This window comes from Stegostoma tigrinum, chromosome 2 (genome assembly GCF_030684315.1).
Source record: "Stegostoma tigrinum isolate sSteTig4 chromosome 2, sSteTig4.hap1, whole genome shotgun sequence".
NCBI classification, from domain to species: domain Eukaryota; kingdom Metazoa; phylum Chordata; class Chondrichthyes; order Orectolobiformes; family Stegostomatidae; genus Stegostoma; species Stegostoma tigrinum.
In genome coordinates, this window is record NC_081355.1 from 153173299 (window position 1) to 153189870 (window position 16572).

Genomic DNA, 16572 nt, shown 5'->3' on the forward strand with positions numbered 1-16572 from the left:
AGACAGTAAACCCATGCCCCTTCTGCCATCTCAGGTTGCTGTAAAAGTTCTGAAAATGAACAAAGGAGGATTCCCTGGTATGCTGGCCAACAGATATCCCTCCATCAACATAACTAATATAACAATTTCTCTGCTTTTATTAACGTCATATAACTTTGCCTAGTCTTTGGGTGGAATTTAATGCCCTCCTCTGTGGCAAGTTTGATGGTAGGGAATTATGGAAGGTATAGTGTCTTAGTGGTTAGCGTTGCTGCTTTGTAGCGCCAGGGACCTAGATTTGATTCCACTTGGGTGATGGGGATAAGGTGAGGGCCTAGGTTTGGCGGAGGGGTGGGGATTCTCTTTCAAGGGTTGGTGCAGACTTGATGGGTGAGGCGGAATGGCCTCTTTCTGCACTGTAGGGCTTCTAGGATTATTTAATCAGACAGGACACAGCAGATGGAGAACTTACTGCCTTCCCACCTCCACTTGGATTATATCCAGGGACAGCCTTCTGCTGCCACTGCATTAGCACCAACATAATGACTGATTGAGGGGACTAGCACCACGAAAGGGACAAATTCTCACTGAAAACCACCCTATCCTTACTGTTGACCACCCTAGCCCACAACCTCCTCTCATCACCAATCTTTGGATACAGCAACAGTACGAGGTGGAACTTAACTGGAGTAACTTAAAAGAAACAACATGGACTTCTCTCACCTGCTCTCCAGCCTACGTCAATTCCATTAATTTCCTCAAAACTGGAGTTCCCACATATGTTTGTACATCAGCAGAGATTTGTCAACAATACATTCTGTCCATTCATCAAGTCATCAATACTTATTGCAAAGAGTTAATGACTCAGCTTTAATCCCTGTGGCATTCTACTAGCTACAGTTTGCCAACCTGAAAATGACCAACATATCTCAATTCTCTGCTTCTTGTTCATTAACCAATACATGCTAATATACCCCCACAACACAAGAGCCCTTAACTTGAATAATGAACTTTAACATGGGAACTACCAATTCCTTCTAGACATTTAAATACATTTCATCTACTAGTTCCTCTTTATCCATCCTGCTTGACACATCGCAAAAGGCTATGTTAGGACTGAATACAGGAAATTGTGGAGGAGGCTATTTAGCCCAGTTTACCTTGCACTTCCATTTTCCACTTTCAACTCGAGAACTGTTTTCAGGGTTTGACACTTTGTTGGCCTAAACAAGACAGTCACACTGTGCTCAGCCAATGGTAGCAGTTCTCCACTGGATGGTTCAAAGGTAAACTCCGAGACCTGTGATGGGAAAATGGTTCATGTCACATGTCTCTAACATCTATATATTTAAAAAAGAAAACATTGTAAGACCACTAGAGAAATGCAGGAAGGTATGATTGATTCAATGATTGTTTCAAAGAGGTTCTATAGGCATGATGTGTTGCAGAAAGATTCTCTGAATAGTTTTTGTTCATTCATTTACGGGATGAGGGTGTCACCAGCCAGGCAGCATTTATTGCCCGTCCCCAATTGCCCTGATGGCAATTAAGAGACAACCACATTGCTGTGGGTGTGGAGTCACATGTAGGCCAGACCAGGTAAGGATGGCAGTTTCCTTCTCTAAAGGGCATTAGTGAGCCAGATGCGTTTTTCCTGACAATCGACAATGGGTTCACAGTCATCATTAGACTCTTAATTCCAGACATTTATTGAATTCAAATTCTACCCTCTGCCATGATGGGATTCAAACCTGGGTCGCCAGACCATTATCTGGGTCTCTGGATTAATTGTCCAGTGATAATACCACAAGGCCATTGCCTCCCCATAGTTTTGTTCTTATTCCTTCTTCTAGTCCATTGAAGTACTGTGACTACAAGAGTATGTGAGATGTTGGGAATTCTGAGGAAATTACCTTAGCTTCTAGCTCCCCAATTCCTGTCTGCCACTTTCTAAGAATGCATATGACGGAATACTTAACAGTTGACTGGAGAGTGTCTCTCTAATAACAGTCAAAAAGCTAAATATCATCCAGAACAAAACAGGTTGCTTGATTGATACCCCATCACCTTAAATAATCACAACCTCCAATGCTGATGCAGAGACTACAGGGTGTATCACCTAAAGGATGCACTGCAGTAACTTGTCAAGCCTCCTTTTCCCTTTTCTTAACTCATGAGATCTGAGCATTGCTGGCTGGCTAGCATCTCTTGCCTGCTCCTAGTTGCACATGAAAAGGTGGTGGTGAGCTGCTTTCTTGAACTGTTGCAATCAGTGTGCTGTCGGTAGACCCACAATGCCATAAGGGAGGGAATCCCATGGTTTTACCCAGTGACACTGAAGGAACAGCAATATATTTCCAACTCAGGATGGTGAGTGGCTTGGAGGGGAACTTGCAAGTGGTGGCGTTCTCATGTTGCTGCTGCTCTCATCCTTCGAGACTGAAGCGGCCGTGGGTTTAGACCATAAGATACAAGAGCAGAATCAGACCATTTGGCCTATCGAGTCTATTCCACCATTCAATCATTGCTGATATGTTTCTCAACTCCATTCTTCTGCCTTCTCCCCTTATCCCTTGATCTCCTTACTAATCAAGAGCCTATCCATCTTTATCTTAAGTACACTCAATGACTTGGCCTCCACAGCATTCTGTGGCAATGAATTCCACAGATTCACCCCACTCTGGCTGAAGAAATTCCTCCTCATGTACAAGATGGAGCCTGAGCATGGTGACTCTTTGTTCTGCTGGGGACAGCAGACATCACCCTACATCTATTTCAATCATCGTACTCTTTTAAATCTCAAACTTAAGTCTGTCAGAATTACTAATAAGATTCTCTTAAATCTACTTTCAGGTGTCCCGCTGTTATTGAATTTTTGAATGGAACCTCATATATTAAGAGTTGATCTTTCTGTGCACCTTCTCTGTAGCTGTTACACAATATTCTGAATTCTGTTCTATTACTTTGATGTACTTATGTATGCTATGATTTGCCTGGATAGCACACAAAAAAATACTTTTCACTGTATATCAGTACACGTGTAAAATAACTGCACAGAGGCAGGTATCCCAACATCCAGTCTCCCTTTATTTACTATTGCACAGTACACTGGCTGTGGCCAGCCAGCTCAGAGTCAGTCCCTTGAACTGAGGAGATTCTAAAATATTTTATATGTATTCAGAGTTCACATAAAGTTAGTGTCACAAATACAACACATAGCATCAGCCACTATACATCGAAACAAGTTACCAACAAGCAGAGCCATTTAACACAGAACATCCTATAGAATGACATCTGAAAATAAACATACATTCAAGGCCACGTAAGGTTAGTGTCTCAAACACGACACATGGCAGTCACTATGCATTAAGGCAAGCTGCCGAAAAGCAGAGATGTTCACACAGAACATTGTATAGAAACACAGTACAAAAACTTACAGATAAATATACATCTCCCAGGGCTACTGGTTGGCCTATACACGGGTTGGCCACTGGCGGGGATACACGAAGGCATGATACATACACAGAAGCATAGTCCAAATGTAAAGAAACAGTATGCATACAAATGCCTGGTCCAATATACATAGAGGTTCAATCTACTCACAAAGGCCCGGTCCACTCACAAAAGTTCAGACCAGGACCCAGACACCGAAACAGTGATACAAAGGCCTGTTACCAAGACATCCTTTCATTTTATCAGTACACTGGCTGTAGCTGGTCAGCTAGCATGGGGTCAGTCGCCTGAACTGAGGAGATTCTAAATCTGCTGGCTTTATTGGTCAGCCAAGGCTTTCCTGACTAGCCAAGGTTAACAACTTTAATCAAGGATCTCATTGTCAACAAGATCCAGCTAGTTCACTATAATGTGACAACAATAATATCAAATCAACTCATTTTAGTTCTAAAAGTTGTCCTTTCACTCTGAGGCTGAGGAAGCTATACGCTGCTTCTACTGAGAGTGGGAAGTGCAGGGAGTAGATGTTTGTGGATGTGGTGACAACGAAACCAAAAAACTGACAATCTCTACCATCTCGAAGGACAAGGGTAGCAGATACAAAGGTACACCGCTGCCTGCAAGTTCTCCTCCAAGCCACTCACCATTTTGACTTGGAAATGTATCATTGTTCCTTCAATGTCACTGGGGCAAAATCCTACTGCCTCCCTAACAGCATTGTGGGTGTGCGTGTACATGGAGCGTAACTATTCAAGCGGGCAGCTCAGCACCACGTTTTCCAGGGCAGTTAGAGATGGTCAATAAAGGCTGACCAAGACATTCATTGATTTTATGAATAAATAAAAGAAAAATGATCTCACTGACAGAAAAGCTGCAAATTTGGTTTTACTGCAGTATGCCAGCAATGAGAAAAGGTGTCCACCTTTCAGACTTGTTCCAAAACTCTGTTGGATCATCCCTGATCAATGCATCAATATCGAGTAATTTTCTTTTCTCTATATGTCTGATGTCTTTACTAACACAAATTCAGCAACCTCAGTTCTTAAATTTTCAGTTAAACGTAACAATCCTCAGCTTTTTCGGGATGGGGACAGGGTTTCAGGTTTCCACCATACTTTTTGTATGCAACTGTTTCCGATGTCAGTACTAAGGGGGCTGGATGAGCCCATTCAACACAGATCAGATATGGGACTTGGAGCTTCCTGGTTCATCTGGTACACCAGCATGGCAGTTATCCACACTACCACATATTGGGTTTAGTTGTATTCTGTTTAAAGGAAAAGGGATTACACACACTGGCACAACCTATTTATAACGCCTCCATGTCCATATGACCCTGTAGATTTTGTGATGGCCTTCACACTGTCTTTGTTTAAATTTCAGCAAATTATTTGTGATGAAAGGGAGAAGGAGATAAATCTCAGAGGTCAAGTGTATCACATTCCAAAGCCATCCTTACCTCTTCATTCCGCTCCTTCAGGCATTCTGGACTCTCCTGCAGATGCCACAAAGCTGAAAGCTGGCATGTGTTCTTGATCTGGATGGTACTCATGGCACTAGTTCCCAGCCTTATGAGGCAAAAATCCAGAGATGGAAGGCCAATGCAAACCTGGGGACCCTGTAACAGCAACACAAGCATCACATGTTTATAAACAGCAGTGGAATACTGTAGTAAAAGTGGCAATAATACAGCATCTAATGGCTCAGTCATATATTATCGTCAGCCAGTCATTGCTTTAAGCTTTTCTACCTCAAGAGCTAGGGATAATTTGCATGTTCTCCTCATGCCTGCATAGGTTTCCTCCAAATGCTCTGGTTTCATAGAACATAGAACATAGAACATAGAACAGTACAGCACAGAACAGGCCCTTCAGCCCACAATGTTGTGCCGACCATTGATCCTCATGTATGCACCCTCAAATTTCTGTGACCATATACATGTCCAGCAGTCTCTTAAATGACCCCAATGACCTTGCTTCCACAACTGCTGCTGGCAACGCATTCCATGCTCTCACAACTCTGCGTAAAGAACCTGCCTCTGACATCCCCTCGATACTTTCCACCAACCAGCTTAAAACTATGACCCCTCGTGCTAGCCATTTCTGCCCTGGGAAATAGTCTCTGGCTATCAACTCTATCTATGCCTCTCATTATCTTGTATACCTCAATTAGGTCCCCTCTCCTCCTCCTTTTCTCCAATGAAAAGAGACCGAGCTCAGTCAACCTCTCTTCATAAGATAAGCCCTCCTGTCCAGGCAGCATCCTGGTAAACCTCCTCTGAACCCTCTCCAAAGCATCCACATCTTTCCTATAATACAGCGACCAGAACTGGACACAGTATTCCAAGTGCGGTCTAACCAAAGTTTTATAGAGCTGCAACAAGATCTCACAACTCTTAAACTCAATCCCCCTGTTAATGAAAGCCAAAACACCATATGCTTTCTTAACAACCCTGTCCACTTGGGTGGCCATTTTAAGGGATCTATGTATCTGCACACCAAGATCCCTCTGTTCCTCCACGCTGCCAAGAATCCTATCCTTAATCCTGTACTCAGCTTTCAAATTCGACCTTCCAAAATGCATCACCTCGCATTTATCAAGGTTGAACTCCATCTGCCACCTCTCAGCATCCTGTCAATGTCCCGCTGCAGCCTACAACAGCCCTCTACACTGTCAACGACACCTCCAACCTTTGTGTCGTCTGCAAACCTGCTGACCCATCCTTCAATTCCCTCGTCCAAGTCATTAATAAAAATTACAAACAGTAGAGGCCCAAGGACAGAGCCCTGTGGAACTCCACTCACCACTGACTTCCAGGCAGAATATTTTCCTTCTACTACCACTCGCTGTCTTCTGCTGGCCAGCCAATTCTGTATCCAAGCAGCTAAGTTCCCCTGTATCCCATTCCTCCTGACCTTCTGAATGAGCCTACCATGGGGAACCTTATCAAATGCCTTACTGAAGTCCTCCCATAGTCCAAAGATGTGCAGGGCAGGTGTACTAACCATGGTAAAGTGCAGGGTTATGGGGACAGGGTGGGGTGCTGGATCTCGGTTGGCTGTTCTTTGAAGGGTTAGAACATAGAAAAGTACAGCACAGTGCAGGCCCTTCGGCCCACAGGTTGGTCCAGACCCGATGGGCTGAATGGCTTCCTTCAGCACTGTAGGGATTCTATGATAGTGAGATCTCAGTTGGAAAAAGAAAGGCCTTGCAGTGGCTTTGACCGATCAGAAACAGTTTTGCTATTCTCAGGGTAATTACGACTGGGCTATCTCAGTGATTCCCACATCCCAACTAGAGGCTGGTAAGCTCAGCTGGCTGGATGGTTGGTTTGCAATGTAGTTTGGTGCCAACAACACGGGTTTAATTCCAGCACCAGCTGAGGTTACCATGAAGGACTCTCCTTCTCAGCCTCACCCCTCGCTTGAGGTGTGGTGACCTTCAGGTTAAGCCACCACCAGCTGTCACTCCGTAATGAGTAAGCAACCCTAGGGACTGACAGGGCTATGGAGACCTTACTTTTTATACCCCAACTGGGACTGGAGGAGGTTACAGGGATGGAGAGGGATCAGTGCATGGAAGGGGTTTGGATACAAGGATGAGTATTTTAAAGTGAGATGATTGGGAGCTGGCATCCCTGGACAGCTGTTAGGATCCTCACATACCAAAGCAATCCATGTTCAAATGCAAAAAAAATCAGGACAATATCCAGGCTTCAGCTGACAAATGACAAGTAATTTTTGTGCCACACAAATGCCAGACTATGACAATCACCAGTAAGAGACAATTGAACTACCACCCCTCGACATTCAATGGTGTTACCATCACTGAATCCCCACTAACAGCACCCTGGGGGTTATCACTGACCAGGAACTCAACTGGACATGCCACATAAACACAATAGATACAAGATTAGGTCAAAGGCAAAGAACTGCAAATGGAGTATATTGTGGGGAAAATATCAAATTGTCCATTTCGACATAAAGAATATAAAAGAAGCACATTATATAAATGAGAGATTGCAGAGCTTTGGGATACTAAAGATCGAGATTCATGAATTGTAAAAGCGTGCATACAAGTATGGCAAGTAATTAAGAAACTTAATAGAATGTTATCATTAATTGCAAGGAGAAATTAAGACAAAAGTAGGAAGGTTGAGCTGCAGATATCTCAAGAGAATCAGGGCAGAGGTGACTGTAGTGGCCATCACAAAGGAGAGGATGCTGGGGGAGCTGAAAGGGCTGAAGGTGGATCAATAACCTGGACCAGATGGACTACACCCCAGAGTTCTGAAGGAGATAGCTGATGAGTTTGTGGAAACATTGGTGGTGATCTTTTAGGAATCACTGGAGTCAGGGAGAGTACCAGAGGACTGTAAATTGGCTAATATGCCCATTTAGGAAGGGAATGAGGCAGAAGACCGGAAATTACAGGCTGGTTAGCCTGACCTTGGTTGTTAGCAAGATTTTAGGGTTTATTCATAGAATCATTGAATCCCTATAGTGTAGTAACAGGCTATTCTGTCCAACAAGTCCACACCGCTCCTCCAAACTGCATCCCTCCCAGACCCATTCCCCTACCCCTACATTTCCCATGTCTAACCCACTTAACCTAAACATCCTGGGCACTATGGGCAATTCAGCACAGCCAATCCACTTACCCTGCACATCTTTGGACTGTGGGAGGAAACTGGAGCACCCAGAGGAAGCCCACACAGACACGGGGAGAATGTGCAAACTCCACACAGACAGTCACCCAAGGCTGGGATCGAACCTGGCTCCCTGGCGCTGTGATGCAGCAGTGCTAACCACGGAGCCACTGTGCTGCCCCATTATTATTAAGGAAGAAATTGCGTACTACTTGGAAGTGCATGGTAAAATAGGGCTGAGTCAGTGTGGTTTTGTCAAGAGGAGGTCAAGGCTGACACCGCTGTTAGAATTCTGTGAGGGGGTAACAAGCAAGTTAGCAATCTATTTGGATTTCCAGAAGGCCTTAGACAAGGTGCTGCACAGGAGGCTGTTAAATAGGATAAGAGCCCATGGTGTTACAGGGCAAGGTACAGGCAAGAATAGTGGATTGGCTGACTGGCAGAAGGCAGAAAGTGGGAATAAAAGGGTCTTTTCAGGATAGCAGTCAGTACTAGTATAGGAGTCAGTGCTGGGATCACACCTATTCACGTTATACATTAACAATTTGCATGAAGGAACTGCAGCCATTGTTGATAAGTTTGCAGATGACATAAAGATACTTGGAGGGACAGGTCACATTGAGAAAGTGGGGTGACTGCAGAAGGACTTGGAATAGCCAGGAGAATAGACAAAGTGGCAGATGGAATACATTGTGGCGAAGTGTGATGTCCATTTGGTGAGATAAATAGAGGCAGGGCAAGGTTTCAGATACCTGAAACGCAAAGGGACTCTTAAGGTTAACATGCAGGTTCATTTGGCAGTTAGGAAGGAAAATGCAATGTTAGCATTCATTTCAATAGGACTAGGATCCATGAGCATAGGAAATGGAGGGGTAGGGGAATGGGACTGGGAGGGATGCTGTTTGGAGGAGCAGTGTGGGCTTGTTGGACAGAATAGCCTGTAACTACTACTGAAGCTGTACAATGCTCTCATCAGATATGTGTGGAATACTGAGAGCAGTTTTGGCCCTGTATCCACGGAACGACATGCTGGCATTGGAGATGTTCCACAGGAGGTTTACAAGAACGATCCTGGGGATGAAGGGCTTGTCATATGAGGAACAGTTGAATACTTTGGGTCTGTACTCAATGGAGTTTAAAAGGATGAGGGCGTATCTGACTAAAACTGAATACCGAGAGATCTGGGTATAGTTGGCGTGAAGATGATGCTTCTACTTGTAGGAGAGACTAGGACCCGAAGGCAAAGCATCAAAGCTAATGAACGACCCCTTAAAACTGAGATGAAGCAAAATTTCTTCAGCCAGAGGGTGGTGAATCATTAGAACTCATTGCCACAGAAGGCTGTGTAGGCTAATTCATTGAATATATTTAAGACAGAAACAGATTGGTTCTTGGAGATCAAGATTAAGGAGAGAAGGCAGGAGATTGGGGTTGAGAAACGTATCAGCCATGATTGAACGATGGGGCAGACTTTATGAGCCAAATGGCCTAATTCTGCTCCTATATCAAAGATGATTCTCGATAGGAGTGAGAGAGACAGGGTAGTTATCATGGGGGACTTCAACTTTCCAGATATTGACTGGGAACACTATAGTTCGAGTACTATAGATGGGTCAGTTTTTGTCCAGAGTGTGCAGGAGGGCTTCCTGACACAGTATTAGATAGGCCAACAAGGGGCAAAGCCACATTAGATTTGGTACTGGGTAATGAGCCTGGCCAGGTGTTAGATTTGGAAGTAGGTGTGCACTTTGGTGATAGCAATCACAATTCTGTTATGTTTACTTTAGTGATGGAAAGGGATAGGTGTATACCACTGGGCAACGGTAGTAGATTCGCCAACTTTAGGTACATTTAAGTCGTCATTGGACAAGCATATGGACGTACATGGAATAGTGTAGGTTAGATAGGCTTGAGATCGGTATGACAGGTCGGCACAACATCGAGGGCTGAAGGTCCTGTACTGTGCTGTAATGTTTTATGTTCTATGTTAATGATTTTCTCGGTGGAGGGTTGGATTATGAAGAATATCTGGACAGACTACACTCGTATCCTCTGAAGTTTAGAAAAGTAACAGTTGACTTGATTTAAACATATATGATCCTGAAGGGCAGAAAAAGAAATTGCTAGAAAAACTCAGCAGGTCTGGCAGCATCTACGGAGAGAAAGCAGAGTTAATGTTTTGGGTTCTGGATACATCTTCAAAACACATCCAGACTCTGCAGTTCTGTGTGAAGCTGGATGAACACAGCAGGCCAAGCGGCATCTTAGGATCACAAAAGCTGCTGTTTCGGGCCTAGACCCTTCATCAGAGACCCTCTCTGATGAAGGGTCTAGGCCCAAAACATCAGCTTTTGTGCTCCTAAGATGCTGCTTGGCCTGCTGTGTTCATCCAGCTTCACACTTTATTATCTTGGATTCTCCAGCATCTGCAGTTCCCATTATCTCTGCAGTTCTTCGTTTTTTTTTATAAGATCCTGAGGGAGCTTGACAAGGTTGATGCAGACAGGATGTCTCCTCTTGAGGTAGAATCTGGAACAAAAGGTCAGAATTTGAAAATAAAGGGTCATCTGTTTAAGACAGAGATGAGGAGAACTGTTCTCTTTCAGAAGTTCCTCGAGGTTTCATTACATTAAAAGTGCTATACAACTATCAGTTTTTGTTGTCATTATGCTATCCAGCAGACAGAATATTAACTTATAGGACATTTTGGAGAATTCATGCTTCTACTTTGTAATATTGTAGCTTACTGACCATAAAAGCTGCCTCGACATAAAGAACCACTGGCTCTTCATGATATCTGATGTGACACTGCAGACGGTATTTCATTTTCTCCATCTTGCCTCCAGTAAGCAACAGTTCCAGGTCACAGTAATCATTGGGCTCTATAAAGAGTGCAGATAGCTCTCATCAGACATTTCATTTTAACAAAACTGGTAGCGTAGAGCTTGTTGATAATTAAATAGCCAAATCACCAAGATGTTAACAGAAATAACTTGCCTTTATGCAACGTTTTTCTCAACCGCACCATGTCCCTAAGCATTTTTCAGCCAATGATTAAGTGTGGCCACTGTTATAATTGCCACAATCCCAGCTGATATCATCACTGGACAAGTGAGATCTCAGAGAAAAGTCTGGCTTGATAGGTCATATTTCATATATCTGGTTTTAACAAGGATCTCTCAGAGATATATGAGGATAAAATGCTGCAGATTTGGTTTTAACAATAAAACAAGTTTATAAACAAAAAACATGAAAATAGAATCGATCCAACAATTTACATACAATGTACATTTTAAGATTTGTAAACTTATGATAATACTATAATCCCGTTAAATTTTAAAGGTATCCCTTTTCATGTCAGAGAGAAGTCCCTTCCATATCATCCCTAAATGATTTAATTTCATGGATGCTTCAACTCTCAGACTTGAGAATCTGACAACTTCTTCATGCATCCTTCAGACTACAACTATGCTTGAACTTTCTCAACTTCAAGTGGTCCCTTCACAATTTTAAGTAAACACTTCCAGTCTGGAACCTTTATTGAATGCTTGAACAGAGATAATTATGTTTTACTTGTCTTATCCTTTTCTCAGGAATAACTGTCTTGCACATCCAACTGAACCAAGACTGCTACAGAACTGCCCAAACTGAAACAAGAACATCCCTTCCAAGCTATGGACTTTAATGATAAGAAAACCCTTTTCTTTTAAACTGAAATGTTAATGCACATAGGTTTATGCTGTTCACTCAAAAAATGTTTGCAATGTAAACAAAATTCCATTACACTCCAGGAAGACTGTCTTGCACACAGTTTTAAAAGAAATTGCTAAAATTCACAAATGATTAAAATGATTGAATCTCTTCGAACACACAGAAAACCCATATACTACTAGATCAAAAATTTTAAAAAATTCAAACTCAAAATAAACGATACGAAAGTATACATAAATCACTCAGCTTATACCACATAATCGCACAACCATTTTGACAACAGTAAAGGACAGCAATTTATGTGGTCTTTTTTTCTGAAATATCTACCAAGAATAGTTGGGCATATTGCTTGCAAATAAAGCTAGAAAGTAGTTTTGGATAATGGTCTCGATGCTGGTCTATTGATTCATTCAAGGACACCAATGTTAGTAAACGATTCCTCCCAGCTAACTCTCAGAATTCATCTCAAACAGTTTCAATAGTACTTCTCAGGGATCTTGGGATCTTGAGGTAGTATCTATATGTAGTTCAGGTTTTGAAGCCACCTAAAAGGGTTAGAAGAATGACTGCCTTATACACGATATATGGCTCCTCAGCCTGACTGCTCCAGACCAACCGCTTCCTCTGTTCTTCTCTCCTTACTCTTTTTCGTCTTCTTTCTTTTTCTTTCTCTTCATCTTCTTCCAATTGGTGGCCGCAGAGAAGGTGAAATCATAGATGATGGTGGCCGGAGCAGGACTCTTGGCTTAGCCTGGCAGTGGAGCCAGGGACTCCGGGTCATGGTAGGCCTGGAGTGGGCACTCCTGGTTATCAGTGAGGCAGCAGTGGCAGCGGAGTCAGGAACTCCCAGTTGCAGGGCCAGAGTGGGTTTAGCACGGGGCCTGGCATTGGCAGTGGCGTCAGCAAGTTGGACCCAGCAGCGAAGAGATGGCGCTTGAAGAGTGGTGAGACTGATGGTGATGGGTGCAGTGAAGGCTGTGGAGGAGGGGTGTCAGCACAGATGTCATTTTTCAGCTGGCTCAGAGCTCAGGACTCATGGTGGAGATGGCAGAATGAAGATGAACACACTTTCAGTTATATCTTTTTATTGTTAAACTATTCAAAATGGCACCAAATTACGGTGACAGTTGAAGACTTTCACTGTAATTTATTGCATTATTCACTGTAAAATACAAGTGACAATAAATCATTGAAATTCAAATTCGTCAGGGTGTCTTGGAATCAGCACGGATGGCACGGTTTTCAAAGATCTCAACCTTAGGTGTCTAAAGGCAGTTCTCGTAAATTGGATGTGATGTCAGATCACTGCCTCAATTTCAGCCTCAGATGAGAGGTGGCTCCCCAGCTGGGGGAAATGTTCCAAGTTTGGGAGGACCTCCATTGACCTTAGCGGAGGAATGGACCAGAAGCTGCCCTGGGAAGTCTTGAACAAAAATAAAGTTGCTGGAAAAGCTCAGTAGGTCTGGCAGCATCTGTGAAGGTAAAAACGGAATTAACATTTCGGGTCTAATGACCCTTCCTCAGAACTGCGATTCCTCAAAACTGGCAGTTCTGAGGATTCACTTCAAATGAACAAAAGATCTAAGCTTCACCACTGAGCCAGCATTTATTGACTAATCTATAGCTGCCCTAGAGTCGCCTCCTTGAACTGCTGCAGTCTGTTTGATGTAGGTACACCCTGAGAATGGTTAGGGAGAGAGTTTTAGGATTTTGACGCAGCAACACTGAAGAAGCAGCAATATATTTTCAAGTGAGGACAGTAAGCGACTTTGAGGGAAACTTGCACCTGCTGCCCTTGTCCTTCCAAATGGGAGTCATGTTGGGTTTGAAACATGCTGTCTAAGCAGCCTTGGTTAATTTCTGCTGTGTATCTGCGCTGAGGTCAGAAATGATGTCATCCATTTCATATTAATAGATAAATTCTCTTCCTTAGTTTTGCCCTGCTTTCACTTAAAATAAAGCACCCTCCTTTCACTTAAAGTAGATGCACAGCAGTATTAATACTCCATAAAGCAGTTATTGATTCAACACAAAATACATGAGAAAGGCTGCATGCTTAATCTCAAATCCATTCTGAATCAGCCAACGTGGCTATATTGATTCATCCACAAGCAAATTAGACTTCTTACAGAAAATAACATTATTTTAGGATAAAGTATATAAGTAACTTGAACATATTATAGAATCATTGATAGTAACAATACAAAAGGAAGCCAGTCAGTCGTTTTTGACTGTGCCAGTTCTGTGTAAGAGTTATTCAGTTAACCCCACTTTACACTTCCTACCTATAGCATTGATTTTTTTTCTTTTCAGATAATTAAAATGCTGCATCTCTTTATACCCAGGCATTGTCAATGAAGCAGCCAGTTTAAGTTTTTTTAAAAAATTGCTTGCACCATGAAAGGATTTTTAAAAATCAAATTAAATTTGAGGAAGAGAAATCCAAGAAATATCGGTTGAAAGCATAGATAGCAAAACCAATGAATGGGGTGAAAATTGAGAGGTCGTCATTCTGGAAATGCTTGATATGCTTAGAATGGATAAGTCACTTGTTCCAGATCACTTACATCCCATTTGTTAAAGTAAATGGAAAGGCAGAAAGAGGAAGGTTTGTCACGGTCCGTCTGTGGTTAGGTGAATATTCCTCTGTTGACAAGTTGAAAATAGTTTCCTTCCCTTTTCAGACTTCCTGCTGCCTTGGCAAACCAGCCAACATAATCAAAGGCCCCTCCCAAACCAGTTATACTCTCTTCCATCCACTTCCATTGGACAGAAGATACAAATGTTTGCAGGCACATAACAACAGATTTAAGAACAGCTTTTCCCCTGCTATGAATGGACCTCTCATGTATTAGAATTGATCTTTCTCTGTGCCTTCTGCTATATTCTGCATTCTGTTCTATTATCTTCAAGTACTTGTTAGGACGCAAAACAATATTTTAAACTGCATCTCAGTATACGTGGCAATATTACATAAAATCAAATCAAATCAGACCATCTCTAGCCTTTGCTGGCCTCGTCCCTGCCTCTAGAATCTCTACCTATTTTGTAGCTCATTTTCCAACTTTTCAGCTCCTTATTGCCAAAGACAGGCCCTCACCTCCCACATACAACCCGCTCTCCCATTTTGAGCATCTCTTTCCTCTCTCTAGCCTGATATGATAAAACCATAATCCCACTAATTCCAAAAGCATCCCTTTACAGTACTCATATCAGAGAGAATTCCCTTCTCTATCTGAGGGGTCTGAAGAAGGGACACTGGACCCAAAACATTAACTCTGCTTTCTCTCCATGGATCAGAGAATCCTTATAGTGTGGAGGCAAGCCATTGCGCCCATTTAGTCCACACTGACTCTTTGAAAGGCTTCCCACCCAGACCCACACCATCTCTGTAACTCTACATTTCCCATGGCTAATCCACCCAACCTAAGCATCCCTGTGCACTATGGGCAGTTTAGCTTGGCCAGTCCACCTAACCTGCACACATTTGGACTGTGGGAGGAAAACCGAGCACCCAGGGGAAACCCATGCACATACGGGGAGAACGTACAAACTCCACATAGACAGTTGCTAAGGGTAGAATTGAACCTAGGTCACTAGCACTGTGAGGCAGCAGTGCTAACCACTGCACTACCATGCTGCCGGGCCTATTGAGCTTTCCCAGCAATTTCTGATTTCCAGCATTCACAGTTCTTTAGTAATTTTGTTTCTTTTTAAATTCACCAATATTGTTTTCTTTTATAATTTCAGTTGGATCTCAACCTCAGGAATGTCCTGTAGGAGAAAATTCAACTATCTTTTATGTAAAGAAGTAATTTCTCACATGCCCCTGAGCACTTCTTACTTGGGACTCTGTACCAAAAGAAACAAATAGTGTCTATCTATCCATCCTATAAACTTATTTAATCATCTTAAACACTTTAGTTAGATTACCTCATAAATTTCTATATTCCAGGGAATTTAGACCTAGTCTATACAAACTATCCCAAAGTATTTAAGTATCCCAGCCTCAATATTATTATTATCATCATCAGGTGTCAGTTTTGGACTGGAATGGACAAGGTCAAAATTCACACGGCCACCAGCTTAGAGTCCAACAGGTTTATTTGAAATTACAAGCTTTTGGAACATAGCCCTTTCACCAGGTGAAGTCACAGAGAACCACACAGACACATAATTTATAGGCACAGAGATCAATGGCAGAGAGAGTGGTCAGCACTATCATGGCATTACCTATTGCTCCACAAGGTGGCAGCACCTCCAGGATGTGAGAATCATGCACGCTCTCCCATTCGAAGTAGATGGTGGATTTGCTGTTATTCCACATCTGCAGTAAACACAGCACACAAGAAGCTGAATGCATTTATTGAGAGTAACCTAGTATGTTTCACTTGTTTCAAGACCCTCATGTTTTACATTTGAAGCACTTTCTGGTTAAATTGGTAGGATATTTAGATTAGGATTAACATTTTGAACATTATGTGGAATGGAGGCAGCTCTTGGTCTACAGGTTCCAGTACCTCACGTGGATGTCCAAGAACCTGCCCAATACCATGATGGTTTCTGTCTCTACCACACTTTCAAAAAATAGGTTCCAGATCCCCACCACCCTTTAGGTGAAAGAAATTCTTCTCAGGTTCACTCCAACAATCATTTAAATTAATGCCTATGTCTTTGAACCGTCTGCTGAGGAAAATTAATTCTTCCTATTCACTCTGAAGATATGATGTAAATCCCACTGCAGCCGCTACGATTGAACAAATTCAATTTATTAACAAATC

At 42.6% G+C, this 16572-nt stretch overlaps 1 protein-coding gene across 6 annotated transcripts in view; it reads right to left on the reverse strand.

The window, feature by feature from the left end:
- Positions 1-16572, reverse strand: part of dlec1 (DLEC1 cilia and flagella associated protein) — a 181819-nt gene that overhangs the window by 52182 nt on the left and 113065 nt on the right. For all 6 annotated transcript variants that reach the window (XM_059640337.1, XM_059640341.1, XM_059640334.1 and 3 more), the window contains 4 exons: positions 16025-16118; positions 10832-10962; positions 4892-5050; positions 1140-1279 (listed from right to left, as the gene is read on the reverse strand). In XM_059640337.1, coding sequence (XP_059496320.1) covers positions 1140-1279; positions 4892-5050; positions 10832-10962; positions 16025-16118 — 524 coding nt within the window. The remainder of the gene's footprint in view (positions 1-1139; positions 1280-4891; positions 5051-10831; positions 10963-16024; positions 16119-16572) is intronic.